The following is a 20,644-nucleotide window of genomic DNA, read 5'->3' on the forward strand; positions in this document are numbered from 1 at the left end:
AGACTTTTCTAAAGACCTTCCTTACCCATCCTACAGTACAATTGCGTGTTAATAAAAACAAAATATCTTAATCTAATATGGCGCATTTGAACGATTTTTTGCAGCGATGAAAAAAAAACTAAAACAAGTCATCTGAACCTTACGTACGGGGTATGTTAACATTAGTCTAGTACGAGTGTTGCCATGAGAGTTTCCGTATAATGTACAATTGCAGTTTGCTGTTATGTCTTACTAGCCTTGCCGTGCCTGCATGAGTAACATGCAGCGACGTCAACTTGGGAAAATCTCAAACAAAACAGGAAAATGAAAGCAAAAATGTATAGAGTTTTTCACACATTCTGTACATAAACACACATTCAGCACCGGTTTCGATCGATTGTTTTGAGAGTTTGATTGAATTGCTTCATTGACAGCCAGCCACGAGAGGAGCGGCGTCGCGCGACGCGCCTGCCCTATCGCACCATACACCCTGCAGCGCTATGCCCTGCACCTCATCATAACATCAGCAGCAGCAGTATGAAGTGCGAGTAGAGGACGTAGATGAAGAAGTTCGGTGAGTAGTTGTTAAGGCTGCGCTGCCCGGGAGGCACTGGCAGGGTGTTGCTGTTGTTGGCAGCACCGTCCGCCCCGGCGTGCTGGTGATGCGGATGGTGGGCGTACTTGTGCGGATGCTGCATCGTCATCGCTGGTGCTGCCGCCGTTTGCTGCTGCTGCTGATGATGCGGATGCGGATGATGATGAGTCGGGTGGTGAGTGTGATGGTGGTGGTGGTGTGGCTGGTGCGTCTGATAAGCTGCCGGGTGTTGCCCCTGGGCCAGAAAGTGGTACTGGCTCGGAGGCTGCTGATGGAAGGGATTGGTAATGATCGACTGGGTGGTAGCGTTCGAGGCGGTCGAGCTGCCCAGGGCCCGCTGATGCTGGAGGTAGTCTATGTTCTCGTAATGGTCCGAGTCGGGATCCACGTCGGGCGCCACGGCAAGCTGGTGGGCCGTCTGGTCCGGATACTTCAGGTCGTACCGTACCGGCAGATCACAGGCCGGCCGCAGCTCGCGATAATCGTTCGAGAGCACCTGCTGCGCCAGATATCGCTCCAGCTCGAGCTTATCCACCTTCTGCGGCACGATGCGCTCGTGCACGTTCTTGCGCTCCTGGAGAATCTTTTTGCGCTCGCGAGTTTTGCGCCGATAGACGATTGCTGCGCCAGCACCGAGCGCTAGCAGTAGCAGGCTGAGCAGCACGCTCAGCACGGTCACGAGATGGGCCGGGCAGTTGATGTCGCCTTCGGACATGTTGCGCAGTATGCGACGCGTTACCAGCCCGTCCTCGTTCAGATCGCACCCAATCTCGTCCTTGTCGATCAGCAGCACGGTCGTGATGTTGGTGTGATCGGCCAGCGCTTTGCCGAGGAAAGCCACACCGTCCGGATCGTCCCCGTCGTCGTCGTCGAGCGTGCCGGTGACGAGCCGCCACAGCCAGCGGATGGTGCAGTTGCACACGAGCGGATTGCCGGCCAGCTTCAGGCGCTGCAGCCGATCGAGCGGGAACTGCACGGCGTCCAGTGTGAGCAGTGCGTTCCGTCGCATGGAAATGTCGATGAGGTGCGGGTTGCCGTGGAAAAGCCGTACCGGGAGGGTCGAAAAGGAGGGATTGTCGTCGAGTGTCAGTACCTGCAGGTGTGTGTTGTCTATGAAGGCTCTGTAGGAAGGGATTGAGGGGAGAGAATAGGGAAAAGTAGAAGAAAGTTAATAATTGAAAAATGGAGTGATGGAAATGCATCAAACGAGTTAGCAAGAGTTGATTCTGAGTTAATGAATTTGAATGGCGAATTAGATCGAGTCGATTAAGTCGACTAAAAGTGAGATGCAGCTCAGTGCGAAAAAGTTATCCATTTATCGAGAGGTTATTCTCCAATAATTATTCGAAAAAAGCTGTCTGATCAAAAGAGTTGAACGATTCATCGTGAATTAACATGCACAAGAGCTGTTGAGCTCACAAACGATTTGATTCATCGCTGAACGAATGAGTAAGGTCCTTGTCGGCGTGAAGAATTGAATGTTTTGTTGAGTTTTAGCTATTGAAAAAGCTATTTTGCTTACAAAGAATGACTTAGCTGCGAGGGACTTTTAAGGGAATCAAAACAGCTAAATGATTCATCAGGACTCAATTATCGAAAGAGTTATTTGATTCACGAATTACAAGACAGTGAGTTCCTGTTCGACTACGTGAGCTAAAACAAGATTATACTCCCAAGTTTGAAATGAAGAATTATTGAATTCGTTATGAGTGAGTTATCAGTCAGCGTAGAGAGCTGATTCAATGATTCGAATTCAATTCATGGAATAATCGCACTAATTTAATTCACTATGAGTAAGTTTATGGTCACCAGAAGGAGTTTAATAGCAAATTAATTAAAAAAAACTCAATCAACTGAGTTTATTTACTGTAAAGATGTAACTCTTTCAACCATTACGATTCAGCTAGCACATCACTATAAAATTATGAAAAGTTTGTATTTTAAAGTTTCTTTTACATGCCTGAATGAGTTGAACACCTTTGCTTCTTGGTAAATTAGAGGCTTTATTTATTTACTTGCATAATTTATTGAAGTACCTTATCAAATTCTCCACAAGACCTCAGCTAATGAGGTATATGATTCAGTTATCCACCTCTTCAAAAAGCACGCCTCCACAACAGGGACTTTTGCGCGCCAACAACAGCAACACTCATCCTTGTTCATTGTTACAACTCATTTCATTTTGATTTTATTCCACCCGGTACATGCTCCAAGCGCACCGGCCCGGCCCGGAAAGATTGTCCCTGTCACCTACACAGCCCACTGGTGCCCAATGAAGTGCTGCGAGTTACAATGCAAATGCACAACGTCTTACAGCAACGATGTTTACGACGCACATGGTAAATCGAGCGAATGGTTGGTCTTTTGGCCAGGATGGGAGCATTTGTGGCTGGTACACATAAGATAGCATTGTTAATGGTGCTGCAATTTGTACGCTTCGTGTACAGGAAAACACATGATCGCGCCTGTTTGTTATACTCCAACCAAACGTATGAATATTTTTGTGTTAAAACGAGTAAAGTGATGGCAAGCGTTTTTGAAATTGAAATGAGAAAAAAAATAGGGAACAACGAGCTGGATGTTTCCCTTTTCTGAGTCACCGGTGGATGAGCGTCGTGCACCTCATTCGACATCAAATTTAAAGACACGGATTATCTTTTACTGAATATGGTAGCCTGTAAGCTTGTTGGTACGAAGTTCATTCGACGCTGACATGAAATCACGCATTTAACCTTCACATGTCTTGTTTCAGTTGATTGTTCTTTAACCATCAGCTCGTAAAGCGATTTTTATGCTCCTGCGGGGCTCATCACGCCAGCAGTACCTTCAACTTTTATCATTTATTTCCCTTGTTTCGCTCAAGCAAAAGTGCATCTCAGACCGCACAATATATTGAACCTGTCAGAAATAGTTTTCTCTCTTCTATCGCGCCGTACGGGTAAGGATATGTGTTGCTCCCTGCCCGGGGAACTGTCAGCGGCTCTCGGCGGATCGTGCCAAACTCCATTTTTACGCCAACAAGACGGAAGCGACCCACGGCTGCCTCGCGCTGGCATTTGGCAGCTGCAGACACGCAGAGCTAACAATACAAATGCTTCTTCCCTTTGGCCCTTTTGTGTGTTTTCCACCGACAACGAACCCGTACGGAGAGTTCGTAAAAATAGCTAAATTTCGATGCCTGCGATTTCCCACCATGGTGCCGTGGTATTAGCGGCAATTCGCTATTGTTTTGTTCTGCCGTGTCGTGCTGATGATGAACTATCGCACGCGTGTTTCGTCGCCTTTGTGCACTGCTATTTTTGCCCACCAGAACCAGAAGACCATACCGACTGAGGAGGGGGTTTACACCAAATTACACGCAGCGCAAAACTTTCACTGCCGTTCGCTTCGCTTTCTTTCCTTCGTTGCCATGGGTGATGGGCGTTGCTTGCGTAGACAACGGATGCTTTGCGTATCCTGCCGTCCCGTTGCGTGAGTCGGGCGTGCAGGAATAGCGTCACCCGTGTGTGGCTGGGGGTTGACTTTAATTTTGAAAATAGTTTGTTCAAATACGAGCAGGTGAACTCGTTTGGCAGTAGATGAGCAGCTAGCTTGGGAATTTATTGCACCAAGACATTCAGTATCCAGTGGTGAAAGTTTCCTTTATTTGATGAACTTTAACTAAGATCTTCTTACTGTGCTCGTGATTATAGAACAATCAAATTATATGAGTGAACATCAATAAAGCTCTAAATTTTTAGCATTTTTCTATGTCTGCCTAAAATTTAATTTCTAAAAGACACGGTGGCATTTTAACTTCCAACCAGCACCGAAATGAATCATTCGCGAAACTATGAAACCATCAAAGTGAAACCTCCGTTGGGAGCATTTCTATTGCCCATCACCGTTGCTATAGATACAGGATACGTGCTTTGTGTTGTGGATGGTTATAAAAATTTAAAACCTCATCAGCACTGCAAGCAGTGAGCTCAGACGTGAGCGACGGTGCGCTTAAATTCACATTCCGAGTGCGCTCGCTAATGAAAGTACCTTCACACTTCACAGCGGAGATATCTTTGCGCCCTTTCTCTTGCCATGCCTGGCTCTATTCTCGCGTATCGAAAAAAGGGGCTATAATCCTGAATCGATCGTTACGAACATTTGATGACAGCTTGGGTACTACGGCGGGGTGCTTGCTTTTATTACATCCTTTCCCGCCCGCAGCGCGAACCGATCGTTTCGCCTCCTCCACAACCACCAATCAGCTCGAGATAACATCGATAGCAACACCGTGCAGTACCGTGCAGTAAGTCAATATATTCTGGCCATTTTCATAACTAACGGCCTGCGGTAAGGCGGAGTGGGTTGCAGTTGCACTTTGGGCCGGTACTTACCTCGTATCGATGTGCTCCAATCGATCCAGCCGGTCCAGATGCAGCTCACGCAGCTGGAACAGATTTTGGAAGGCAACCGGCGGCAGCTCCACGAACGAGTTGCCGCTCAGCGTCAGCGTGGTCAGGTTGTACAGCTTCGCCAGCTGCACCGTCGGGATGGTCTGTATGTTGTGGATGAGAGAAACAGAACAACAAGTGTAAAAAGCGATGGTCGAGGGTACGATGAAAGTGAAAATTGCTACCCCTTTGGGAGGGATAGTAGGAGCTCTGGGGGGAGTTTGAACTGGAAATAAGTCATAAGCATTATCGGAAGCCAAAAGCAATCGATGATGGGATGCAATGGGGTGAAAATAATTCACCGGAGGAACAATTCAATAGTTCGTTGTAGTGTATAACCGCATTGCAGGCTATAATGATCGATGTTTGGCACTCAAAACTATTGAAGTGTAATGGTGTAACAGTTGAATTTGTAACATCAGTAGTATAACATAAAACAATGTTGCTTTTGTACATTGAACAGTCTCTCTTGACGGAAGTCCAATTGCTTACTGACAAGTTATATCTGAATTTTATTTTAAAACTATTGAATTTAAGCTAAGCAGTTGATAATTTTATATGTAGAACTAAAAAAATGCAATTGTTATGCCAATTTTGAAAGTTTTAATGGATTGAATAAAGTTGAAATGTGATCAAGGAGGAGTAATAAATTGGTTAAAAATTTATTTATGTTTATTATTTTTTTTACATAAAAAACTATCAAATTATACTGTTTTTCCATTTTTTGTGATGTCAAAATCAAGTTGTTTTTAATCTGTTTAATTACTTTGTAAATTCATCACGATTCCTACAAAAGTCTAAAATTGTTGTCTTACAGACAAAAATAGGTGCGTTAGAGGCAACAATTTATATAAAAAAAAGATGTCTTAGAGCCTAAATTTGGCGGCAATGATTCTAGTTGTTTTAGATACATTTACTAATTGATCAATTATCAACTTTAAAAAAATTTTAATTGTATTTTATAAAACCATTTAACTTGCATCACGTTTTAATTTGACTGAACCGGTAATTAGAAAGCGTAACAGATGTATTATGCTATGCTTAGCGGCTCAAACGAGGTGTTGTCAAATGCATTTTACATTAAATTACATTAAATTTCGAAAATATTTTCCCTATTATTATGACAAGCTGGCCTTGACCAACAACGGTTGTCGTACCAAAAAAGATGCTTACTTAAACATGAAAAAAAGCAGTTGGATCACACAATATGCAAGGTTTTGATACTTTAAAGATATAAATTAATAAAAACGACCTCGAACCGCTGCCTAATAAAATCAAAGGAAAAGACAAACTAATACAATATTGTAGCTTTACGCTACCAAAACTGTACAACAACAAAAAGTTCCTCTTTTTCGAAGCATTTAAATCCACACGCATAAGCGCCACGGTGCCGAATCGAATCCAAATTAAACTTTACCACACACCCTACCGGTGGCGTGGTGCATTAATCCTTTCCATTGACTTAATTTACGACCACCCTCTGTCTCCAACCCACCACTTCTCCAGGGCTACACCCATTTAAAAATGTCCATCACAAACCCTGGCCTGGAGTCGATCGGTACCGGTTTGACTATTTTGAAACCAAATACGTTCGCCGCCTTTCATCGAGCGCGCGGCCAATGACGTGATGAGCCATATGCACCCAGGTCGAAACGTCAACTGTCCAACAAATGGTATCGCTTTCTTCACGCGTTTCACCATTCCAAAACAGGCCCCCCTTTAAAGGGCAGAGAAACCTTTCGAACCGGTATCTCACGGCGCACACATTTAATTGCAGCTTGGAGATGGTTTATTAAACTACGCTAATTTGAATTTCAAATCAAAGCTGAGGAGCGCGATCGAGCGAAAGAAGAAGGTGCCCTTTGAGGACGGTTAAGCGGCTTACCGTTAGATTGTTGTCGGCCAGGTCGAGCAGCTGGAGCGCGCTCAAACCGCTGAAACCGCTCCAGTCCAGCTCCATCAGCACGTTGCCGGCCAGCCGGAGCGTGTGCAGCTGGTGCAGCGTACCGAAGCTGTCGTTCGCGACGAACTCGATCAGATTGCCGGACAGATCGAGATGGCGCAACGACCGCAGGTACTCCAGATTGCCCCCGTACGGTACCTCCAGCAGCTGATTGTTGGCCAGCAGTAGCGTGTCGAGCGAAACCAGCGGCCGCAGCACACCCTCCTCGAAGCTTACCAGCCGGTTGTTGGGCAGCTCGAGCCGGCGCAGCGACACCAGCGACTGAAACGCGGTCGGATGGACCTGCTCCAGCTGGTTGTCGCCGAGCCGGAGCAGCTCGAGCCGGCGCAACCCCCGGAAGCTGTCCTTCAGCAGCGCCGGCAGCACATTGTGGGTGAGGTTGAGGGCGAGCAGCTTTTCCTGCGATTCGAAGTTTTTCGAGCCGAGCGTATCGAGCCGATTGTGCGAGAGGTCGAGCGACTCGAGCTGATAGTAGAAGGCGAGCGTGAAGTGTACGTTGGTGATCTGGTTGGCGGTCAGGTTGAGGTACCGCACGTCCGGGTTGAGCTGGATCGGTACCACCTCGAGCGACGCGTTAATGCAGGACGTGCGCAGATTGCGATCACTCTCGCAGGTACACAGCGACGGACAGAAGCTGCTCGCGGTGGGCAGGAGGGTGAGTGACAGGAGCAGCACTAGCGTGACGTGGTGGATTGTCCGCTCAAGGTGGTGGGAATTAGCCACAAAGCCACTTAAGTCCGCCATCATCTCTTGAGGGTGGTTGCGTTTTCTTATATCGCCCCAAATCTCGCTCTTTCTCTGCCTCCAGAGACGATGACGAGTTTGACGATCGTACGGCTGGTTTTGTTAGAGTGTGAGTTAGTTTTCCTTCTTCACGGTGGTTTTTAGGTTGCAGTCATGCTTCGAAGGTGTCGGCACTCACGCTCGTTTGATGCACATCTGGGGAGAAAGATTAGAAGAAAGTGAAAGGAGGCAATGGAGTTAATGCGCTTATCGTCCAATAGGAAGGAGCCAAATTAAGAGATAACGAGTGTAAATTATAGACCTTTAAAATGAGGTTACAGCGTATTATTAACTAAGCTATAAGTGTATTATGGTTTATGATCTTAAGAAGATTAACTTTATGGAAACATTTCTATGTAAAGTACAATGTAAAAACAATGAGTACTTCATAGACAAATTGGAAACATAATATAAGATAAGATTTATTCTGCAAAAAAAAAATTGTTTATTCTGCAAAAAAAAAAATATATTTAAGACACTAAATCCACCAAAATCAAAATATTGATATTTCTGGGGATAGCAGACTTATGTCGACATCAAAGCTACACTGAATGCCTTTGCAAATTACAGCGTTTTCCATGGTTTATGGCTGTATTCTAAGGACTTTCTCAAACGTCTGCGCCAGGGGAACGGGCATGCCTGTCTCCTATTCAACCTGGCGCTAGAGAGGGCCATCCACGACTCGAGGGTGGAGACTACGGGAACCATCTGTTATAAGTTATATATCCTGGCATACGCTGATGATATAGATATCATTGGTCTGCGGCTCTCCTATGTAGTAGAAGCCTACCAAGGGATCGAGCAGGCGGCAGAGAGCCTCGGATTGCAGATAAACGAGGCAAAGACCAAACTAATGGTGGCAACATCAGCGGGCCTACCAATAAATAATCAGAATCTTCGTAGGCGGACGTGCAGCTAGGTGAACGCACTTTTGAAGTCGTCCCACAATTCACCTATCTTGTGTCAAAGGTCAGCAACGACAACAGCATGGAAGCTGAGTTGCGCACAAGGATGCTGACTGCCAACCGGTCATTCTACAGCCTGAAGTTCACCTCAAAGAACCTGTCGCGACGGACGAAGTTGGGACTATATAGTACCTATATAGTTCCCGTGCTCACATACGCCTCTGACACATGGACACTGTCCAAATCTGACGAAACCCTCTTAGCCGCGTTCGAAAGGAAGATGCTCAGAAGGATACTTGGCCCCGTATGGTTGGAAGGACAATGGAGGAGCCGCTATAATGACGAGCTATACGAAATGTACGGCGACCTCACTGTCGTACAGCGTATCAAGCTCGCCCGGCTCCGGTGGGCTGGCCATGTTGTACGCATGGATACGGACGATCCAGCTCGTAAAGTCTTTTTAGGCCGTCCACTGAGAACAGAGGAGGCGTGATAGGACCAAATTGAAGGCGCGAGTTCGGAGACTCCTGAGGCAGGCCAAGACCGGAAAGCGGTTGTAGCGCCAGATAAGACTTAGAAGAAATCCACCAAATCCAAAATATTGATATTTCTGGGGATAGTAGACTTATATCCATATATAAGCTACACGGAATGCCTTTAGCAAATTACAGCGTTTTCCATGCGTTTTTGGCTGTATTCTAAAGACTTCCACCTCTGGGTGGTCCCCCCTTGATTCGAAAAAGTTGGATGAATAAAAGCAAGCAAATATAGGTAATTGTTTTTACAAATCAAGCACTCAATCCGCACGAGCATTAACTCAAAACACGACCAGTTATTTAGATGACATTAAGATAAACATTTCGCTGGAAGTGATTTACACTCAACCATGCTCAAAGCTTTGCACAAAACTTCACCCGAATCAAACTCCGTACCAAGAAGCTCCGTATCGCCGGCGGCTTTCATAAATCACACAACTCTCTGGGCCCATAATCATCATCCACCGTAACCACAAATTAGGCATCCCATCTTGAGTGCGATCTAAGTTTCAAAGTGTGTGAAAGCGCGCACGCGAATCGAACCAGTCGGGATGGAGGTGACAAAAAGTTCTCCGATTCCGTGCCGGAGAAAAGACCTAGAAGGACACCAGCAGGCAGCAGAGGAAGGTAGGATTGAAACGTGTAATCTGTCAAAAACTTGTCACTCTTGACACATTTGGCTGCCACAAGGCGTTGGTTTTGTAGCACGCGAAGTAACGCGCGTTCGGCGGGGGGAAAACGCGCACAAATCCTTTCGACCGGCTGGTACCCGGATGCCGTGCGAAACAAAGTGAAGGAGTTACGGTGCCACGTGCCGCATGGTGATTGTTTGGAGCGCTTTGTCGTTGACTTGTTATTGTTCTAAAAGTTTGTGTGCAGATTATTATGACTGCTTGGAGTGGCGCGACAAAAGGGTTATTTGACAGCGAAGAGCGAAATCCAAAACTGCTAAATTTTGTGTGATTGCTGCTGGAAGGCCTTATTTAATTATTAATACTTTTGAAAGAATTTCTGCCTGCCCTACATCTTAATCATAAAGTTACGCTTCCGAAATTCAGGCAACTTTTTGCCTTCCAATTTTACATTTCCACGCTCTCTTTCTCTCTGACAAACACTGATTAATGCAAAGCACTTTGCCTGTCCCGAACCTGCTTGGTCGCTGCGGAGTGCTTTGATATCATTAAAGCAATCACTAAAAGCAACAATGCTTTAAAGTGCTACTCGTTTTTCCTGGCGAACGAATAAAATAAATAAATCACAAAACTCCAAAAACTCAACCACGCAATGCTCGGCAGCAGTAGCAGCAGTAGCAGCAGCAGCACGAAAACAAAAACCACGGGAACCATGCAAAGCGGGCGCAAAACATTCCACCTCGTGAAAGGGGGGAGTAAGAGCGTGGTAAAAAACCCCGCTCGAATTCCGTAGTAAAAGCGGTTGTAGAATTTGTTGGCCTTCCCACCCGTTCTGTGTGTTTTCTACTCGCTCTTCGATTGCCTGCGGCCTGCGATCGTCCGTCTGCAGTGCATTGCCGTTCCGCCATCGAACGCAGCGGCCAATTTTCACCAACTGTCGCTGCCGCGGGCAGAGGAGGATGAGTGAGCGATCCCCGCTCCCCGCTATTTTATTGTTTCTTCAGCTGTTCCGACTTCAAAACCTTCGTATTTAATTTTGAAGCAAACGAGGAGCCCTGCGAATCCGAAAAGGGCCACCGGGGCTACAAAACGCCCCGGCAGCAAGCAATTTTACACACTTTATCGCGTATGCTGCTGGATGCTTTTCGTTGTTTCGCCGGAGTGGAATTGTTATTTTTAGTGCTACGCCTTTCGGTCTGTGCCGAGACAGAAATTAGTTCCCGTGCGCCCCACGGCCCAGTCTGACTCCCGTCTGACACCTGTCTCACCTCTGACGCTGTCGGATCTGCGGCACAGCGGTCTCGGCAAAACAATTTACGCGCATCTCTGCGCTAGATTCGCTAAATGAGCTGAAAAGCCATTTCATGAGCAGGATGGGATGGTGGAGACGCACTTTCTTACGAGTTCTATTGTCATCGTACGATTGTTCCTCCTTGCTGGGTCTCGGGTGGGGTAGTTTATATTTGGAACCTCGGTTCGGCAGACGGCGGCTGGATAAATCCCAACGGCAGACGAATGATGTAGCCGCAACAGGTTCGGGGCCTGAAGCCTGAGGTCGTTTGTCAAGCATGTGTGTGTGTGGTGCACCGGGGGGGATGGACAGAAGGATTAATGCGAAAGGGCTGGCACAATAAGCGGGAGACAGATGCGAAAGGAGGTTATAATTTTCTTTTTAATGGTCGATGAGCATAATAAGCACCAGAAATAGATGCTTTTGTGCACTGATGGGGTTTATAAATAGAGATTATTTACTGTCCCATATGATTTCGTTTCTAGTCTACATGACATTGTGTTAAATACTGTTTTAATTACACAACTCGCTGTTGGATAGTTCGTCAACCAAAGCATCATGTTCGTGTTTGTCGAGGCTACTACATTCCAAGGTTCTAACGTGCAATTTGAAAAACGAATTTCAATGCCACCTTGGATTAGTCTACTCAAATCTGAAGATTTTAGTGTAACTCTGGGATGCATCTTTTCAAATATCTTTACATTAAAGCTTGGTATTGTTTACTACAAATTGTTCAATAATTTTGTCTTTTAAAATTATTGTCATAAATGTTTTTATTGATTTGATTAAATTTGTACCGTTTCTCTTAGAGCTTGAAAAATACGACAAAAAATATTCTACAAGTTATTTAAAATAGGTGATTTTCCACCCTTGGCAATCGCTATTTCAAACTCCCTGCTAGTAACAGTTCAACTCCACCATCGAACTGGCTTTAATATTCATCGCCCTCGGTATCATAAATAAGTACGTGAGCTGCATTTCCTGCTGCAGTTTCCTTGCAAGTGGTTATTTCTGTGTGTTGTAAGGGAAAGGGAATGAACAACACAAGAACAGTAACGATGAAGCAAAAGTGTTTGCCAGTCTTCCTCTCCAGTACCCGATATGAAATACTCGAGGAAGCAAATCGTTCCCTAGGAATGCCAGGAAGCCGTGTCTTTTCGGTCCGGAGTGTTTTTCCGTTATCCTAAAGCTGTTTGCAAGTGGAAGCAAGTGAGCAAAGAAAATACAAACACACGGTGTTACTGCTTACGTTTTGGGTGGTTTCCGTGTTCGTTTGCAATTTTTGTTAGACCGCTCACGTAGCTCATAATTTTAAAACGCGAGCTCAACTTGTCGAAAATGGCAATAGCATTATTGACACGACTCGGTTGTTGGTTTTGTGGAAAGAGCCCTTAAAGTTATTGTTTAAATAATATTCCCTTAAAAAGGAAAATTTTGAGTACAGTTTTAGTTAAGTAAATCTCTTCCCAGAAGAGAATATATCTCTATTTGTATCAAAAAAGTCCTAAATCGATTTCCAAGAACTGTCATATTTCATGGTCACTCGAGAAGACACAACCACACCCAGCATGTTCTTCCAGTTGAGTGCACCGTGGCGTGAAAACAAAACACTTCAAGGGCTCGTCAACATTCGCCACGAAAATGGATGATCCATGGTCCGAAAATGCGGTGCAGTTTGCTCGGTAGCTCGAATTTCCCGCAGTCTTTCTTTCATTCTTTCTCAAACAAAAGGAAAAACGGTTGCCATCTCCAACCACTGTACAGTCATGCTGGACACAGGCAAGGGCAGCCAGAAAGTGCCACTTCATGATGTCGTGTCCTGCCGTGACAATGTTGACAGAATTCACACACACAACACTAAACGCAGTCCGACGACAGAGCGAATGAGTCGTCGGGATGGTCTGCCGAATGTCTCCAAAGTGGGATGCCTCAAATGTCTCAATTTGGCAACCGGATATGGCGCGTATGCCTCGGTCGGCACTCGGATTGTGGTTTGAGGATAAACTTATACCTCGCCATTTTTTCCGTGTCCTCTTCCTAGGTGATAAATTAGCCCCAGGAACAGCCCCTGGTAGCTGACAGGATAAAAGTGGTCACGGGTGTGTCAATCAAAATCGAGCTCTAAACGGGGCCAGCCAGTTTCCATTCTTACGAATCTGCTTTTCTGCTCATCATCATCATCATCATCATCACGAACGACATCGTGTGCGTCGTGTGACATTGTAAAGGTTTCCTTACCGGCTGTGCTGAGCCGCGCAACGAAAAAGAAAGGCAAACTGCGAGGGAAGATTTATAGCGCAGGAAGACATTACCGGGAAGAGATGGTTTTATGTTTGCCTTTTGCGTGCCCGCTCGCGCGTCCGGTGCGCTCCGAACTTCCTGTCTGCTGCTGCTCTGTCGCTGTGGGTGCGCGTTTACAGGTGCCTTGGGATCGTCCGGGGTGCCTGAGAGGGTGCAAGCGCGACGCAATTGTTCGTAAAATTCTAACGTACTCAAATAAACTTAGTTTGTAATGATGTTTGATTTTGCTCCGCTTTGCCAACCACCCAATACACACTGCATCCCTTGTCTTGCCTTGTCTTGCCTTCGAGGCATCGTATGGCGGTGGGATGGATTTACAATGGAGAAACTTTACTGCGAAGGGAAGTCATACATTGCTTTATGAGTTGTAATGGTGAAAACGTTATGTTTTGTGCCCTGCTGCTAGCAAGCGGGAACGTTTTGTATGTGTGTTTGTGTGTTTTGCCAAGAAATTGACTATCCTGGTAGATAAGGGCAGGGATGATGCCGAAATGATGATGCTGCTGAGTGGATGTAGCCTTGCTCGCCTGAACGAAGAAAGAGCAGGAGTAGCATCACATTTGGATCATTGTATGTGATTGCACTCGAGCGTTTATCCGTGTGCGTGTGTGTGTGTGCATGTTTGCTTCATTTAACGAACGACCAATAACTTAATAAAAAGTTGTACTACATGCGAACATAAATACAGAAAACGGGTGCATGTAAAACAATGGCATTTTGCACCGTAAACGCTATGTTGCATCACGTGTGGGTTTGTTCCGGATGAGCATGGAAGTGGAGTAACTGGAAACTAAGTTGCGTACAAACAGGAGAGCTACAGATGCAACTGCTGGTATTTGTTTGTTCGTTTGGTGGAATGTTTGTTGAGGTTGATCGCAATTGGAAAGAAGAGATCTAGGGCATATGTGTTGCTTTCCAAGCTACAAACATAGACTCTTTCAATGTTTGGGAGTAGATCGTCTAGATTAAAACTCCTGCATGTTTTGTTGGTAATTCCATTTGAAAAGTCTTCTTATTTAAATATGATAGAAGTTGTTCCGTTGAAAAAACAACAAATATTGCATAAGATCCGAAACTAGCTCAAAAGTTAAGAATTGAAGTATTCGGTTTTCAAAAGAATCTAGAAGTTCAGGTGATTCTGTAGGTGTTATCATTCTTAATGAAGCTGATTTTATCAAACTACTTTTATTCACATTCTGATCAAGAGCTATACCCCAACACTTTGGCAAAGACATATAATACATGAAGTGCTCCATAGGCGGTCATTGCATTAATCATTCTCATTAAACTTTTAGCCGATAAGAGAATCCGAACCACTTCTGAACCCTTGATTAACTGGTGTTACCATCATTGGATCGCTGTTCAACAGCTCGAACCTTCTCAGTACAATTAATTGTATTTTATGTCGATGCTTTACCAGAATATTCCAGTTTACATCGTTTATTCCAAAAACGAAGGCTCTATATGTTGAGATAGGCAAACTATGTATCTCTTCTGCCTTATTCCTCAGTCGTCAGGTCCTGAAACCTGATATTCCGTGAACAACTTTTCTGAAGAACTTTTCCATCAAATAAGATGCTAAAATTTCAAATATCAAGAGTTGGTCGCCTAAAAAAATGGATAACGACTTCCCAAGAAACCGTATTATTGTATTCTGTGAACTTGTGAGACACAACACATAGTATGTTACTCGTCTACTCCAGCTTATGCTACTTCTACGAACACTTACATGATACGTTAAACACAACTTATTCGGTAAATGCTCAGCAACTACCACCTTCCACCAAAATCAGCAGCCGGGATTTACCTTGTAAACTGCATCTCATCCGCGTCCAAGAATGGTTTGCAGAAAACGTTACCAGAATTTTAATTATCAATTTTGTATTTCCCCAGATTACCGTCCCGAAACCAACGCGTCCCAGCACAAACGCCCCAGCAACCATGGGCGCGCGCGCGACAACACCGCGCAAAGCGTTTGCGACAGCAACAACTCAACCGTGTCCAACGCACCACCGTCATCACCGCGTGCTAGGATCTCCAGCCAGCCAGCCAGCCAGCCAGCCAGCCAGCGGTTTGGTGCGTCGCAACGGTAACTTTAAATCTCTGTCACTTATCCATGTCGTAAAACCAAACACACACACACACACCCTCCTTCGTGCACGCCAGGTCGGCAGTGGTGGTAATGTCTGCGCATTCTGCCCAGATCCCTTTTGCTACTGCTGCCGCTGCTGCTGCTGTTTGATGTGGTGCGGGAAGCAAAAGCAAAACAACAAAAACCTGGCATAACTTCTGCTTACGGCTGCTTCGGCCTACCACACGGGCACACGGTCGCGCTATATCATCATTATGCAGAAGCGCGCTGGTCGTCGCGGTCGTGGTTCACGTGGTGGTTCTTGCCGACTTTTACCAGCACCCAGCGTCAGTCAGTACCGTCAGCGTGCCGTGCGACATTTAACGAGTGACGAGCGGGAGTTTTCGGGCGCTACCAAACGGCCATACCCAGACCCATGCTCTCCCACACGGTGGTGGTGTGCGGAGATCATCTCGTTCAGTCAATTTGCCAAAACAAAGTCGTTTATTACTCACCGTGCCACCGAGCCGAAGAATAGCCAGGAGAGGGATGGAAAGATCCAAGGCCCATCTGGGCCGAAACGTTGCGCGTTTCGTGTGGTTGTTTCAGAGGGTTTTAAGTGTTTACATGCCCCAACAATCGACGGATTCTGCCAGCGCACACGGCTCTGATGCAGCACATCAGTGCAGTCCTTCGAAGCCGTCAGAGCGGCAGCCAACATCAACATCAGGCAGTACAAAAACGATGCGTGCACCATACGCACCTAGCAGGACTTTGTTGGTTTGTTGTTTGCACGACTTTGTGTGTGTGTGTGTGTTTTTGATTGTAGATTTTGATGTTCTCGTCGTAAAATCTCACTTGCCATTGTGTCTCGCGTTGGGAAAGCCGGGATCACAGGGAAACACATTCCGGGAATCGCAAGGAAAACGACGCCAAACTCCATCACCCTGCTCTGCGGTAGGTTGTGTGTGTGTGTGTCTTACCGATCTTGCCGAGTGGATAAGCAGCCATTCTTACCACCCTCTCTCTGCCTGCCTCTAGTCCCTTACGTTTTCTTACAGCACTGCCTACTGCGATTATGATTTAACGGGGCGCTCGCTGTCAGCTGTCGCCGTTTGGCGAAATGCGGAAAGAAAGTTTCTGGCGTTTGGTCGTTTCGGCTTGCGCGCTTCGTGTACGCACCCGGTGGGGGCATGCAGCATACAGTTAGAGTTACTGTATTTTCTTTCTCCCTTTTTCGTTTCGAATGCACGATTGCTTCCCGGGCACGTCACTGCCCGGTCTCGGTCGGCAGGTAGCGCGAAAGACGAATTAAATTTAGTTACTCGCAGGCGAAACTCACCGGCACCAGAGATTAATGGGATTTTCACGGCATGCTGTGTGTCGAAGGAGCTGAAGTAGGCAGCAGTGTGTGTTGATTAACGTTGATTTATGTTCGATTGCGCTTTATTGCAGCGTGTGTGTGTGTGTGCGTGTGTGCGTGCAGAAAGGTGCCCCACAAGGTATAGTCTATTATGCTTTCTTGTTTGGACGGTGTCAAAAAAACTGGTGGTTATAAATTGACATCGTCTCGTCTCCATAAAAGAAAAAGTGTGTTCAGGTTGCAGCAGATGATGGCAGGCGATTAGAAGTTATTTTAAGACGAGACAAGATGTTTTTTTTTTTCAAATATAATTATGATAGAATATATTTGTTTTCGACGTACGGGTTTTACCAAGAAGTCGTCGCAATTCAAAATTAACGATAACAATTCGAGCTTATAAATTACACTGCAAATGAGTGATGAGAGCAACATTCATCTATTTTTCCTTTTTTCTCTCGGTCATCTACAACCATAGTTTACCATTAAATGGAAAACGTTCAACAAAAACAGGCATACTTTCTTTTTCCACACAATACACATAATGAGCATCAGCACAGCGATAAGAGTATGAAAAATGGCAAACCGCGAAATGAGTCATAAATACGGCCGTTTTGTACGGAAAGCAACATCCGCGGGACGAAGCTACAATTCCTGCCCATTGGCTGATTACAACCGCGCAGCCGATGTGCTTGATTACAACTTACGGCCGCAACGACGTTTTTCCCATGTTACAAGTGGCATCTTTTACGGCTCATCGCAACGGATGCCATTAGACGGCAGTAGCAACCAGCAAGCAGGAACGACGTGCGGCGCTTTCCTCGCAATTGCCACATGTGTATCATTGGCACTGGTTTGGTACTCGTTCCGCGCAACGATGTTTAATTACGCATCCACCAACCAAGCCAACCAAAAACCGTGGAGCACATTACCGGGAGCAGAAAAAAAAGAACGAAAAACCGAAATGAAAAGGGGCAACCCAATACGGAACACAAACCGTACGTACATTAAATTGATAAGAGAGCAAATAACTCATCTTTATGAGCCATCCGCGACCGAAAATGTGGCGTTGAAAGCAACCGAAATCTTCAACTCCACACGGTTTCCTTCCTTTGATTCCCTTTTTTTTCGGGCGGGGTTTTCTTTGCCTTTTCACTTCCAAGACACACAAGCTTCTTAAACGTGGACTGACTACTCCAAAAAAAAGCGGGGCCGTACAGCTGTTTGTGTGGTGTTCGTGTTTTACCCGTCGATTTTCTCTCTCTCTTGACTCGATACCGCGTGCGTGGAAAAATATAAATTTTCCATTGCACACACACCAGTGTACTTGCTTTGTGTCTACCATCTGGCGCTTTATTATAGCGTGTGTTTATTTTTTTCCGTTATTGTTGTATTGTTATACATGAGACTCACTTCGCTTTTCATTGGATTCAAACGACGTCCAGAGTCGCGGGAGGGTAAAAAAGTGCATTGTCGGGCAGGCAGATAATAAATAAAATACAGAAAATTATGTTGATTTACGGGAGTCGGCGCAAACATTCGGCCGGGCTAATGATGCTTTGTGTGCTCTCTTTCTGGTTGAACTGAAGGGGGGGGGGGGATGATTTGCACAAAGCAGGAAGAAGGGGAGTTTACAGAAGTCTTACTAGCAATTGAGAAAGGGAAACAATATCATTTAAAGGATTCTTTAGGGAGGAATATATTATTTCTACTCTTTTCTAATTAACTTTTCTTACGAATGAACACACGTAACTTATTTACCTGCTAATAATTTGCAATGTGCAGAATAAATAATCAATAGTATCCCTTTTTTCTGTTCATTAGAAAATCTTATTTAAGGGTTTTCTGAGGACTTTTTAACGCTTTTTTGGTTTTTCTGAATTTTTTATCGTCACTTTTAAATCAATATAATTCTCGAAATTTTGAAATAAAGGGATCATCTATAGATGATGTTATTACAAAAAGACAATTTATTACTCAGTGACGCTAAATTTTTGGATTAAGTTGGAGTTGTAATAAACACTAATACGGTATGGTATGTCTCACTCCTTTGATAACGTTGCGTAACTTATGGACGATCCACTGTCACTCATCGTTCTTAATACAGTAGAACGTCGATTATCCGGAGACGGATTAACCGGCGGGCGGCTTAACCGTGCGCATGAGTTTGACAGTTGGTGTATCGTGGCGAACATTTTCTATGATGATTGAACTAGCAAAAACATTTGTTGAACAGCTATCTAGTGTCTAGTAATATTTTTTAACTTCATTTTTGGTAAAAGACTATTGTTAAATCCATTGTTACAGGGTTTCCCACGATTTATTGGTTGGTTCCCACGATTTATTGGTGCGTTCCCACGATTTTTTGGTCATTTCCCATAATTTTTTGGTAGCAACCCACGATTTATTGGTCGGTTCCCAAATATTATTGGTCGGTTCCCAAATATTATTGGTCGTTTCCCAAATATTATTGGTCGGTTCCCAAATATAATATAATATAATACCGACCAATAATATTTGGGAAACGACCAATAATATTTGGGAACCGACCAATAATATTTGGGAACCGACCAATAAATCGTGGGTTGCTACCAAAAAATTATGGGAAATGACCAAAAAATCGTGGGAACGCACCAATAAATCGTGGGAACCAACCAATAAATCGTGGGAAACCCTGTATTGATTTAAAAAAATATTTTACCAGTGATTAATCGATTGGTTGAAGATGAATTCTTAGTAAAACCGGTGAATTTAAAAAATTTTATATGAATTTGACATTTTTTTACCATTATCCGTAGAAATCGATTAACCGGCCTCCGCCCGGTCCCGAACAGCCCGGATAATCGACGTTCTACTGTAAAAGCAAAACGAGTTCTTTTTCGCCCGCAAAATACAGAAGTTTTTCCCAGTTCTTTTCCAGCTCAATTTCACGATTGTTGTTCTTTTAAAACCAAAAAACCAAAAACAAAATTAGATGATGAAGACGGCGTCAAAAGCTTCGAAACACTTCACACCTTCACATCCATTGGCAGACGAAGGTAAACAAAACCCCTAGCATGTTTTCGCCCGAGCGCGTGTGGCGACCGGATAATCTCCGTCAAAGGCAAACAAACAACAAGCTTCCACGTATTATGGCACGAGCTGCACGGTTTTTGATCTGCACGTTAAGATAGGATTTATGCAAAGCAATTTTCCATCCCTCGACAGATACATACAAACACACAAAAAAACGGTACATTTTGTCACCTGCTTTGCTAAAGCTGCCTCACCACTATACACCAGCAGCAGCCTGCAAGTGCATATCGGTCGCATGGTTTGTGACGAGAATCGGATAAGCTTTGTTGCGTCTGAGTGTGTGTGTGTGTGGGTGTGTTAAGCAGTGGCCACATTTGTGCAGTCAACCAGACGGATAAAAGCTTTTCTATCCATCTGCAATTGCAAAAAAGAAAAGACAGGATGCTTTCATTCTAAGCTCCGTGTACGATTCCGCCGACCATCTTCAGCATTAGCGTGCATGGCAATGTCATATCCTTTCTTTCGTGTTTCTTTTTATGCCATTACCTTGAAGAAGCTATAGGAATTGTGAATTTTGTCTTCCATGGAAATCTGCACCTACGCTTGCAGATGATGATGATGATGTGATTGAGTGAAAGTATGCTTTCCGTACCTTTTGGGCTGAAACAAAGGCTCACGCTTTGCGTGCTTTTCCCAGAAATCCATTGCCACAAGGAGGGATAGATTTCGACCATGAATCCTTTGCCACAAGCTGCTCCAAGGTGCAAGTCCTTCGGTACGGCA

At 44.9% G+C, this 20,644-nt stretch overlaps 1 protein-coding gene across 2 annotated transcripts in view; it reads right to left on the reverse strand.

The window, feature by feature from the left end:
* Positions 1–325: 325 nt before the first annotated feature.
* The window catches only part of LOC1270698 (nyctalopin), a 62,593-nt gene continuing 42,274 nt past the window's right edge, over positions 326–20,644 (reverse strand). For both annotated transcript variants that reach the window (XM_061656701.1, XM_061656702.1), the window contains 3 exons: positions 6,890–7,906; positions 4,948–5,108; positions 326–1,695 (listed from right to left, as the gene is read on the reverse strand). In XM_061656701.1, the coding sequence (XP_061512685.1) occupies positions 495–1,695; positions 4,948–5,108; positions 6,890–7,714 (2,187 nt within the window). In that variant the 5' untranslated portion in view covers positions 7,715–7,906 and the 3' untranslated portion in view covers positions 326–494. The remainder of the gene's footprint in view (positions 1,696–4,947; positions 5,109–6,889; positions 7,907–20,644) is intronic.

The sequence above is a fragment of the Anopheles gambiae genome, chromosome 3, assembly GCF_943734735.2.
Source record: "Anopheles gambiae chromosome 3, idAnoGambNW_F1_1, whole genome shotgun sequence".
Classification (NCBI taxonomy): Eukaryota; Metazoa; Arthropoda; class Insecta; order Diptera; family Culicidae; genus Anopheles; species Anopheles gambiae.